Genomic DNA, 11,703 nt, shown 5'->3' with positions numbered 1-11,703 from the left:
ATCTTGGCATTGGTCTTGGCAGTAATTTTCTGGATATTACATGAAATGCACAGACAACAAAAGCAAAAATAGGCAAACGAGATGATGTCAAACTACAAATCTTCTGCATAGCAAAGGGAACAATCAAGAAAACCACAAGGCAATATTAAGAATGGGGAAAATATTTCCAAACCATATATCTGATAAGGAGTTAATATCCAAAATATATAAAGGACTTATGCAATTCAGTATCAAAAAAACTCAATTAAAAAATAGTCAAAAAGACTAAAATAAACACTTCTCAAAAGAATATATTCAGATGATCAAAAAGCACATGAAAAGGTATTCAAAATCTCTAGTCATTAGGGAAATGCAAACAAAACAAAAATTGAGACAGCACCTCACACATGTTAAGATGACTATTTCCAAAAAGACGAAAGATATCAAGCATTAGACAGGATGTAGAGAAAAGGCAACTTTGTATACTGTTGGTATCCCATTTATAGGTACAGTCATCAGAGCTGATCAAATTCAGTGAAAAAAGAAAACAAATCAGGAATCTTGAGTCCTTTTGAACCAGGTATTTAAAGTTTTAGTTTTTTTAATCATGAAATATAAATTTTTTTAGTAGCAGTACATTTAATATCTGATATGAGCAATCTCACACAAGGAGAAAATAGTAAATTACATCTAGAAAACCACTACTGATAGGCCGGGCGCGGTGGCTCAAGCCTGTAATCCCAGCACTTTGGGAGGCCGAGACGGGTGGATCACGAGGTCAGGAGATCGAGACCATCCTGGCTAACATGGTGAAACCCCGTCTCTACTAAAAAATACAAAAAACTAGCCGGGCGAGGTGGTGGGCGTCTGTAGTCCCAGCTACTCGGGAGGCTGAGGCAGGAGAATGGGGTAAACCCGGGAGGCGGAGCTTGCAGTGAGCTGAGATCCGGCCACTGCACTCCAGCCTGGGCGACAGAGCGAGACTCCGTCTCAAAAAAAAAAAAAAAAATATATATATATATATATATAAAAGACTTATACAAGTCTTTTAAAATTCACTTGTATAAGCTGACTTGGTTTTCTTTAGCCTTGTAGAAAAATACAAAAATGGCAATCTCTTTTATCACACAAATAATGTCTTTTTAATAGAATGATTTTTTTCTGATTGAGGTATGATGTACTTTTCATTTGCTAATTATTAATTGCTTACATTGAAGTGTTTTATGAATTAATATTTAATTGCACACATGAAGATTACTAGTCATAGGCATTTTACTAACCAACACTCATTAAGCATAGCATGGATTCATGTGATGTCAAGGAGCGATTTTATTTGGTGAAAAGGAAAAGATAGCACAAGAACGAATGAGAGAGCTGGACCAGTGGAGACACCGACAGTGATCTAAGATCTAAATCACTCTGTTGTCTTCCCGGCCTCCAGACCATCCTGACCATTGTCATCAGCATTGTTGGGTCCTTTTAGCACAGATTCCTCAAAATGGGCAACTCCGTAACACTTGGAAGCTTACGAATTCATAGAATTTGAAAGAGGGCAATCTGGGAGCACCCATCTATTTTAAAATTCCAGTAACCTGGGAATTTCATCCCATGTCTAGAGTCTTTTATGTAAAATATTTCCACAATTAGGAGAAATATGTGCATGGGGATTTTCAACGTAGCAGTGTTTTGACAGAATAGAAAGTTGGGACACACCAAATTTCTATCACGAAGGAAATAGTAATACACTAAATAATAATACAGTGAATATTATGCAGGCTTTAAACATCAAAAACGAGCTCAACTTCTGACTTCCGATGATCACGTTGAAGTAGGTCACAGCTGGTTTACGTTTGATTTTCATGTGGGAACTCTGGGTGTCTGCCTTAGTGATTTTACATGTGGCTCAATTTAGCTAATGAAAAGCTATTTGAAGTATTGCAAAACGGAACTTTAAAACACTGTCTTCTCAACAACTAAGTGGACCTGTTTCACATAAAACCTAACCATTTGGCCCGGCACGGTGGCTCACGCCTGTCATCCCAGCACTTTGGGAGGCTGAGGCGGGTGGATCACGAGGTCAGGAGATTCAGACCATACTGGCTAACACGGTGAAACCCTGTCTCTGCTAAAATATACAACAAAAATTAGCTGGGTGAGGTGGCACGTGCCTGTGGTCCCAGCTACTCAGGAGGCTGAGGCAGGAGACTGGCGTGAAGCCAGGAGGCGGAGCTTGCAATGAACCGAGATGGTGCCACTGCACTCCAGCCCGGGTGACAGAGCGAGACTCCATCTCAAAAAACAAACAAACAAAAAAACCCCACGCATTCATCTGCCTGCCCATCATTCTGTCTGTCCATCATTCTGTCTGTCCACATGGGCATCACTTGTTAATGGAGCTGAGTGCCCACTGTCGAGCTGACAAGCCCATACCTCCCTGTTCCTAGTCACACATTAATTCTCCAACAAATCCCTTTTGATAGATTGTGATTAAGCTTAGCTGCTAGTTCCAATTGCTTCTCCAAACATACTTCCCACAGTTCTCCCATCACACCCTTCAGCCCATGCATGCGGGGTTCCTTTGCTTTTCCCACCTTACACCAAACTCCCTATTTTCACTCCCACTTTTACCTCCTCTCCAAGACAAAACAAACACAACTAGCATTTTTAAACTTACTTATACTCTTTCTCCCTTCATGAAAATTTCTCCAACAGCCACTCCCATGGCCCTGTGTGTTCCAGATATTTTTAAATATTGGCCATAAGGTTGAGCGTGTCAGGATATGCTGTTTTGGCTGTGTGCAGATGGAGGCAGTGGCTGGAGTGAATGAAGAGCAACAATTGCTGGCAACCGGCAGAAGCTGAGAAACAGGGAACAGGCTCTCCTCCAGAGCCTCCAGGAGCCAGGCCTTTGGACACATCCAGCCTTGAATGTGGGCTTCTGGGAGACCACGTGTTTCTGCTGTAAGCAACCCAGACTCTGGCAGTTTTTATAGCCACCCCAGGATGCTCATCCACACCTGTCTGACAAGCGCAAGCTCCAAGGAAGGGATTCTCTACATATCTACATTGTTTGAAGATTTTACAATAATCATTTATTCTTGCATGGCTAATCATCGTTAACCAATAGAGATAAAATAATAAAGAAATGACCCACATTTTATGTTAGGAGTTTGATCTGCCATTTATCAAGTATGGAATCTTGAACAAGGGGTTAAACATCTGAGTGTCTCTATCACTTGACCTGTAAAGAGGGGGTGCCCACACCCACCGGGCTCCCCTCCCAGGTTGGTGCCGGACTCTCCCTGGGTCCCTGTTCTCTCACCAGCCACATCCATTCTCCCTCCAGAATGGCGCCAGTGACTGTGTGTGGCTTTCCATTCCCACCACGTTTGTCTCTAACTCCAGCAGCAGATCAGTGTAAGCAGAACACAGCTGAGTGCTCCTCTCCTCCTCGCCCCTTCAGGGGTTCCTCACCACCCACCAGATCAGGTGCAAACTTCCGAGCCTCGCTTGATCCCCTCCACACTCTGAGCTCCACATGCCTTCCTATCCCTATCCTTCCCCACCCGCCTCCCTGGTAGAGAAAAGCTGAGTGTGTGATGCTGTCTGAATGCTGAGCACGGCCTTTTGCAGCCAGTCCACTGTGTACGCTGCCCCTATGGGGGACCTCCACCCTAACCCTTTCAGCCTGGAGCCTTCTCCCAGGGCCCCACGACAGAAGTGACTTCCCTTGCCTTTGAATTCCTATAGCACAAGCCCTACTGTCCCCCATTAAAACTGCAAAGTCCTTTTGTGGAAAATAACTTTATTCATGATTGTATTTATCACACTATCTTATGGAGAATAGGTGATCAATAAATATTTGCTGAATAAATGAGTAACAGTTACTAAACACTTGATTTATATAGTATTAATGTCAGTTCTCAAAGTGAAAAATTACAAACACCACTGATATTCAGCCAGTACACATGAGTCTGGTCATAGCAGTTATAAAATACTGAAATACCCCCTGCCACTGACCTTTGGCCCCCAGATCCCTCCCACTGCCGCTGCTCTCCCCACTGGGAGCACCTGGACTCCCCACAGCCTGCTAACTAAAGGGCTAACGTCTTGCACAGCAGCGAGCACCCAGGACTGAGCAGCCACATGGCCGAGTCCACTGGTGAAAGCATCCATTCTGACTGATCAGGACCTGAGGACCCTCATTGTTAAATATTTTGGTAATATGCCTGATTATAAATAAGGCTCAGTTACATAGTCTGAAAACGATGCTTCTCCTCATTACAAAATCTCTTAGAAGACTCAGAAGACTCCATAGATCCAGGAATGGAATGGAAAATGATAGCGTGTCAATCTCTGAAGGGTTTGGGCATATCCGTTAGCATTCCATCTTCATGTAAACCAGAAGATACGCAGTTTCCTGCCTAGAGAGAAGAGAAGACACAGCAGCACAGCGGCATGAAATCTTCGTCAGAAAACAACGCTTCGTTAATCTATGACAGAACAAGTGTCAGCAAACTTCCAGGGCGGCTGGATCAAGCCTTCATCTATCCATCACCTCGGAGAGGAACAAAATAGGCGACCTGGGAAGATATGCACTACGTTTCTGTTACTTAATATCTAAAGAGGAGGTTAACAAGCTACAGGCCAAATCCAACCCCTCGGGGTTTTTAAAATCTACTTTCAACTTTTATTTTAGATTCAGCTGGCACACGTGCAGGTTTGTCACATGAATATGAGCATGTTCCCAACAGTTAGTTTTTGACCCCTCCCCTCTCTCCTTCCCCATCCAGCAGTTCCCAGTTGTTGCCATCTTTAAGTCAATGAATATCCAATGTTTAGCTCCCATTTATAAGAGAGAATACGCATTACGTTTTGTTTGGTATTTTTTGTTTTTTGTTTTTTTTCTTTTTGAAATGCAGTCTTGCCGTGTCACCCAGGCTGGAGTACAGTGGCGCAATCTTGGCTCACTGCAACCTCCGCCTCCCAGGTTCAAACCATTCTCCCTCCTCAGCCTCCCGAGTAGCTGGTACTACAGGAGCCTGCTACCATGCCCAGCTAACTTTTGGTATTTTTAGTAGAGACAGGGTTTCACCGTGTTAGCCAGGATGGTCTCAATCTCCTGACCTCATGATCTGCCCACCTCAGTCTCCCAAAGTGCTGGGATTACAGGTGTGAGCCACCCTGCCCAGCCTTTTGTTTACTTTTTGACGAGACCGGTTCTTGCTCTGTCACCAGGCTGGAGTACAGTGGCACAATAATAGCTCACTGCAGCCTCGTGTTCCTGGGCTCAACTGATCCTTCTGTCTGTTTTAGCTTCCTGAGCAGCTAGGACTAGGGGTGTGTACCACCATGCCTAGCTATAATAACTTTTAATTTTTGTAGAGATGGAGTCTTGCTTTATTGCCCAGGCTAGTCTTGAACTCCTGGCTTAAAGTGATCCTCCCACCTTGGCCTCCCAAAGTGCTGGGATTAAAGGTATGAGCTCACACCCAGTCTCCAAGCCTCTTTTTGCAAATAAATTTAACTAGACCCCAGCCATGCTCATCTGCCCACATAGTGTGTATGGCTGCTTTTGCTCTACAGGGCAGAGTTAAGTGGTTGCAACAGACACTGTACAGACCACAAAGTCTGAAGTACTTTCTCTCCAACCCTTTACAGAGAAAGTCGGCCAACCTCTGATCTCACTAATAGGGAAATCAGTGACAACCACAAAGTGACAAAGATTGAATGTCTAAGACAGATGCTCAGAATAAACAAGAGAGAAAGATGAAAAGTAGAAGGAGGATTTCAAACGTGAGCTTCACCTAATCCGTTATTTTTCAAATGACCAGGCCAATCTCTGCAGCTGAAAATCACCTCCAATAGCATCTCTGATACACAATCTCAAAGCTCAGCCAAGAAACTTACAAAGTCTCTCTGCTTCAACTTCATCCACCTTTTTTCTGTCCAGCTTCTCCTCAGTAGTTAACGATTACAAAAATATTTATTGGCCAGGTGCAGTGGCTCACGCATGTAATTCCAGCACTTTGGGAAGCCGAGGCGGGTGGATCATGAGGTCAGGAGATCGAGACCATCCTGGCTAACCTGGTGAAACTCCATCTCCACTAAAAATACAAAAAATTAGCCAGGCGTGGTGGCGGGTGCCTGTAGTCCCAGCTACTTAGGAGTTTGAGGCAGGAAAATGGTGTGAACCCACGAGACGGAGCTTGCAGTGAGCCGAGATCCCGCTACTACACTCCAGCATGGGCGATAGAGCGAGACTCTGTCTCAAAAAAACAAACAAACGGCCGGGCGCGGTGGCTCAAGCCTGTAATCCCAGCACTTTGGGAGGCCGAGACGGGCGGATCACGAGGTCAGGAGATCGAGACCATCCTGGCTAACACGGTGAAACCCCGTCTCTACTAAAAACTACAAAAAACTAGCCGGGCGAGGTGGCGGCGCCTGTAGTCCCAGCTACCGGGGAGGCTGAGGCAGGAGAATGGCGTGAACCCGGGAGGTGGAGCTTGCAGTGAGCTGAGATCCGGTCACTGCACTCCAGTCCGGGCGACAGAGCGAGACTCCGCCTCAAAAAAAAAAAAAAAAAAAAACAAACAAACAAACAAACAAAAAAAACAACAGTGTGATGGCCAGGCATGGCGCTCATGCTTGTAATCCAAGCATTTTGGGAGGCTGAAATGGACGGATGGCTTCAGCCCAGTAGTTTGAGACAAGCCTGGCAACAGAGTGAGACCTCACCTCTACAAACATTTTTTAAAAATGTGCCAGGCCAGGTGGTGCATGCCTGTAGTTCTAGCTATTCAGGAGGCTGAGTTGGGAGGATTGCCTGTGCCCAGGAGTTCAAGGCTGCAGTGAGCTGTGATCACACCACAGTGCTCCAGCCTGGGCAACAAAGCAAGACTCCATCTCTGAAAATAAAATTAAAAAAAAAAAATGATCTTTGCTGTAAAGGAGGTATGCTTAAATGCAATAAAAGCATATAAGAAGGCCAGGTGTGGTGGCTCATGCCTGTAATCCCAGCACTTCGGGAGGCTGAGGCAGGCGGATCATGAGGTCAAGAGATTGAGACCATCCTGGCCAACGTGGTGAAACACCATCTCTACTGAAAATACAAAAAAAATTAGCTGGGCCTGTTGGCACGCACCTGTAGTCCCAGCTACTCAGGAGGCTGAGGAAGGAGAATCGCTTGAACCTGGGAGGTGGAGGTTGCAGTGAGCCAAGATTGCACCACTGCATTCCAGCCTGGCAACAAACCGAGACTCCGTCAAAAAACAAAAAACAACAACAACAAAAAAAACATACAAGAAGCCTCCACGAATCTGAGTAAATCGGTAAAGGCTTTTCACGGTAGGAAAAGACCATGAGTATGAAACATTAGAGGGGAGTTGGCCTAGATGGTAAACGAGGAGAGGACAATACGGCCAGGAAGTTCACACGCACAGCAGAGGGGAGATGGAGGGCACGGCTGTTTGAGCTACCTGTACTTCGATATTCCTGGAGTGTGACGTGTGAGGCATGCATGGGGTGGTGGGGTGAGTGTTGGAGATGAGGCGGTCAGTGAGCCATCAGCATGTTAGTAACAGGGGAATCCACAGGCGTTTCACGCAGCTCCAAGGACCCTATGTGAGCTCATCAGGCTCCCATTACCCAAATCCGTTTCTTACCAGAGGTAGTTAGGATTTCCGTAGGTACACTGGATGTCTTCCCAGGACACCTGGAAGCCAGAAACAAATGGGGTCAAGCAGCCAGCTGACACAAGCACCCACAGAGGACAGGGCGCTATAACATGTCCCTCATCCTCCAGACAAGCCCACCTCTAGCAACTCCCAAGAGCCTGGAGCATCAGCAGCAGGACGTCATGTGCAATGAAGTCTTTTTAGCGCCCTCGTCCCTGTGTTTAAACTTGGTCATACGTATCCCAGAGGCCTAACTTACATATTTCTAACTCTCCTTGCTCTCTCGACATTTCCCACGAAGCACGAAGCCGCAGGGCATGAGCCAAGAGCACCAACACTTAGAAATGGAGGGAAGTGAACCCTTACAGAGGTGCAAACCACATGGGGACTTCAGGCCGAAAAAGGCTTGAACCCTCATCAAAGGCCCCACACCGAGACAGTGGGACCACAGTGTGTCTTGAACTCAGAGACCCACGTAGTCCCAGGCCCAGCATTTGCTAGAGGTGGCCAATCCAGGGCAGGAGGCAATTGTGGATGATGTTTCTTACCAAGCAAATATTGGAGTCATTGAAGCAGAACCATTTTCCATCCACAGCATTCCGGATGTAGACACAGTAATGACCGGAGTCTGCCACTCCCACGTGTGCAATCACAGCAAAAAGCTCATACTGCCCTCCAGGCTGGAAAGACACAGGCACGAGACAGTTCACCCACCACCACAAACATGACTGCATCACACACTGATACCTGCCCACCCTAGGCCTGACTCTGGGACTTCAGAATATTAGACAACAGCCCTGACCCACGGCTGGTGGGCACCCTCCAGGAGGGGCTTTCCTGAGTGTGGATCCTGAACTTTGAAGGCTCAGCAGCTTGGCAGAGCACAGCACACGGGAGATGGAAGGCAGGAGGTCACGAGAGAGGCCCCCAAAGCCAACGCAAGATTAGAACTTTCCCCTGGGAGGGGTGGGGTCATCAGAACACAGTTCTGTTTCTCCACAAGCCCAGGAATGGCCCTAACCTGAGCCACCACACCCAGCCAAAAGTCTTTTGTAGGCGGAGGGGAGACGGACGGCAAGGGTGGCACACACAAAGCTGGGTCACACTCAGTGGAGGCTGGAATTATCCCTATTTTCATCTGCAGACTTTGTGCAGGACTTTACAAAATGCAGGGAATATACGTATCTAAATATTAGTTTACAAGTAATAAAAGGGTCAGAGGAACATGTTAAATGACACCAACCAGCCAGTGCTAGCATATTAAAAAAATCTTCAACCAAATCAACTGCAAAGAAAAGAAAAGGACCGGAAATCTAAAAGGAACTTAAGAAAAGAAAGAAACTTAACCAAATGTAAGTGTAGGCATTGTTTGCATCTAGATTCAAACAAACCACATAGATTATACAACAGTCAGGAAGTCTGAATGTTGACCAGATATTTGATGCTGTTAAGGAATTACGAGATGGAGATAGTTATCTTTTGAGTGCTTATTCTTTAGGGACACATAACAAAGTGTTTACAAATGAAACAGTATGAAGTCTGGGATTTGCTTCAGAAAAATCCAGTACAGGGTTGGGTGAAACAAGAGGGTGGGTTATAGGACAAGCAAGACCTGCCATGAGTTTGGTAACTGTTACAACAAGGATTCACTGTCTAATTCTTCCCTCACTACACACCCTGGTATCTATTTGTAATGTTCCATAACAAAGTCTTTTTTGTTGTTGTTGCAAGAAGATGGAGTCTTGCTTTGTTGTCCAGCTGGGCTTGACTTCTGGACTCCAACAATCCTCTTGGCCTCCCAAAGAGCTGGGATTATAGGCATGACCCACTGCACCCAGCCAAAAAAGTCTTTTTTAAGTGAAAAACAATTTTAAATATACTTCATTGGGCAGAATCTGCAGGTAGAAATAAAAAGAACTAGAAGGAAAGAAAAAGAGAATCCCATGAAACGTACACGGCCTAAGTAGGTAAAGAAATCATGTTATAATAGGAGCTATTTTAACATATTATCAGGCCTTAATTTTCTAAATGCCATGGTTCTACAGCATAAATAGCCAGACAGACCAATAAAACAGAAAAGACACTCCAAAAATAGACCTGTACATGTGGGAATACAAAATTTGCTATGTAGCATTTCAAATCTATGGAAAAAAGATATTTGTGTCTTTTTTTTTTTTTAAGTTTTTCTTGTTTTGTTTTGTTTTTAGAGACAGGGTCTTGTGCTGTCACCCAGGCTGGAGAACAGTGATAGATCACAGTTCACTGCAGCCTCAAACTCCTGGGCTCAAGTGATCCTCCTGCGTCAGCCTCCCAACTAGCTGGAACTAAAGGTTTGTGCTACCACACCCAGCTAATTTTTTTTTTTTTTTGAGAGATGGGGTCTCATTATGTTGCCCAGGCTAGTCTCGAACTCCTGGGCTCAAGCAATCCTCCTGCCTCAGCCTTTCGAGGTGTGGGATCACAGGCATGAGCCACATTGCCTGGCCTTGTGTCTCTTTTTTTCTCAGAATCTCTCAGTAAGTTATTATCTCAGCACAAGTGAATTAAACTTTACTCTGATTAAATGTGGTCCAGTCAACTGGCTACTTTATGATTATCCTCAAAGTGGGCACAGGTCATTTGAGGAAGAAAGTTTGGTTGGTACTAAGAACCCATAATGACATGTTTGCCTATGCATTTCTATGTATTCCACATTATTTCCAAAGGAGCCTACTGAATTCTGGTTTCCGTCCCTCAGTGCTGTGAGGCACATGACCACAAATCCAATATTTAGAAAAAAAAAAGTCTTTAGAAGTTGGGGACAGTCTCTAAGGAACAGGTGGCTCCCAGCAGACTGGGGGTGAAGGAAGGGAAATCGGAAAGGATGAGGCGTCTGGGGAGAGTCAGGATGGCAAGGAGGTCGGGAGGATCCCACCTGCTCCTCAGCATCACAGGGCTCTTGCTCCATCGGAAGGACCTGACTGAAATCCAAGCTCTCGGGGAAGTGCAGGGCATGGCAGATCTTTCTTGTCTGTGAATTCCTGATGGAGAATCGCATGAGGTGGATTGTCAGGGTCTGGGGCAAATGAGTCAGCTTCAAGACCTGAAAAAGCAAAATCACTCTGGAGATGAAGTCCACTCGGAATGGGAGAGTCAGGGCTAGTGACGCGTTCTTCCCAAAAAGAGGGAAGCAGGGTGACATCACGGAGTTTAAGGCTCCTGTTCACTGAATCTGCTGAGCTCCTCTGAGAATAATGCAAAACCTAGCTATTCTACCACCGTGTGGCCCCCCACAAGAGGCACAAGGGCACAGGGCTCTGCACAGGCGCCAGGACCAAGGGAGCCACGACACCTGCTCCAGGGAGCTGGTTTCGCCCCCAGGGAAATGCCCTTACGGCTGCTCTCAGGACCCCTCCTCTGGTCCCTCTCAGTGATGCAACCATGAGAAGCCACACCCACGGCTCTAGATATCAGAACCCCAGCGTCCCAGATACTAGCCAGACCCAGATTCCCTTTCTCACCCACCATGGGGTGTCCTCGGGGCCTCTGATGAAATCAGAGAAATCAGGAAATCCACGGGGGGCAACCCCAGACTAGTGAAGGACAGATGACCCCTGAACAGCATGGGTTTCAACTGCGTGGGTCCACTTATACACAAATTGTCACTTATACACAAATTGTTGTAAATAAATACAGTCTGCCCTCCCCCGTAGGCACGAGTTCCACATCTGCAACCAAACGCTCATCAAAAATACAGTATCTGGCCGGGCGCGGTGGCTCAAGCCTGTAATCCCAGCACTTTGGGAGGCCGAGACGGGCGGATCACGAGGTCAGGAGATCGAGACCATCCTGGCTAACACGGTGAAACCCCGTCTCTACTAAAAATACAAAAACTAGCTGGGCGAGGTGGCGGGCGCCTGTAGTCTCAGCTACTCGGGAGGCTGAGGCAGGAGAATGGCGTAAACCCGGGAGGCGGAGCTTGCAGTGAGCTGAGATCCGGCCACTGCACTCCAGTCTGGGCGACAGAGCAAGACTCCGCCTCAAAAAAAAAAAAAAAAAAAAAAAAAAA

General features: G+C 46.1%; 1 protein-coding gene across 2 annotated transcripts in view; it reads right to left on the bottom strand.

The window, feature by feature from the left end:
• Window positions 1-3,767: 3,767 nt before the first annotated feature.
• The window catches only part of USP18 (ubiquitin specific peptidase 18), a 27,826-nt gene continuing 19,890 nt past the window's right edge, over window positions 3,768-11,703 (bottom strand). The window contains exons 8-11 of one of the 2 annotated variants that reach the window (XM_026447145.2): window positions 10,570-10,737; window positions 8,204-8,335; window positions 7,644-7,693; window positions 3,768-4,403 (exon numbers count right to left, since the gene is read on the bottom strand). In XM_026447145.2, the coding sequence (XP_026302930.1) occupies window positions 4,358-4,403; window positions 7,644-7,693; window positions 8,204-8,335; window positions 10,570-10,737 (396 nt within the window). In that variant the 3' untranslated portion in view covers window positions 3,768-4,357. Of the gene's footprint in view, window positions 4,404-7,643; window positions 7,694-8,203; window positions 8,336-10,015; window positions 10,738-11,703 lie in introns of those variants that run through there. The other variant, XM_026447144.1, reaches the window with a different exon arrangement.

The sequence above is a fragment of the Piliocolobus tephrosceles genome, chromosome 19, assembly GCF_002776525.5.
Source record: "Piliocolobus tephrosceles isolate RC106 chromosome 19, ASM277652v3, whole genome shotgun sequence".
NCBI classification, from domain to species: domain Eukaryota; kingdom Metazoa; phylum Chordata; class Mammalia; order Primates; family Cercopithecidae; genus Piliocolobus; species Piliocolobus tephrosceles.
This window is presented reverse-complemented; position numbering and strand designations above follow the sequence as displayed.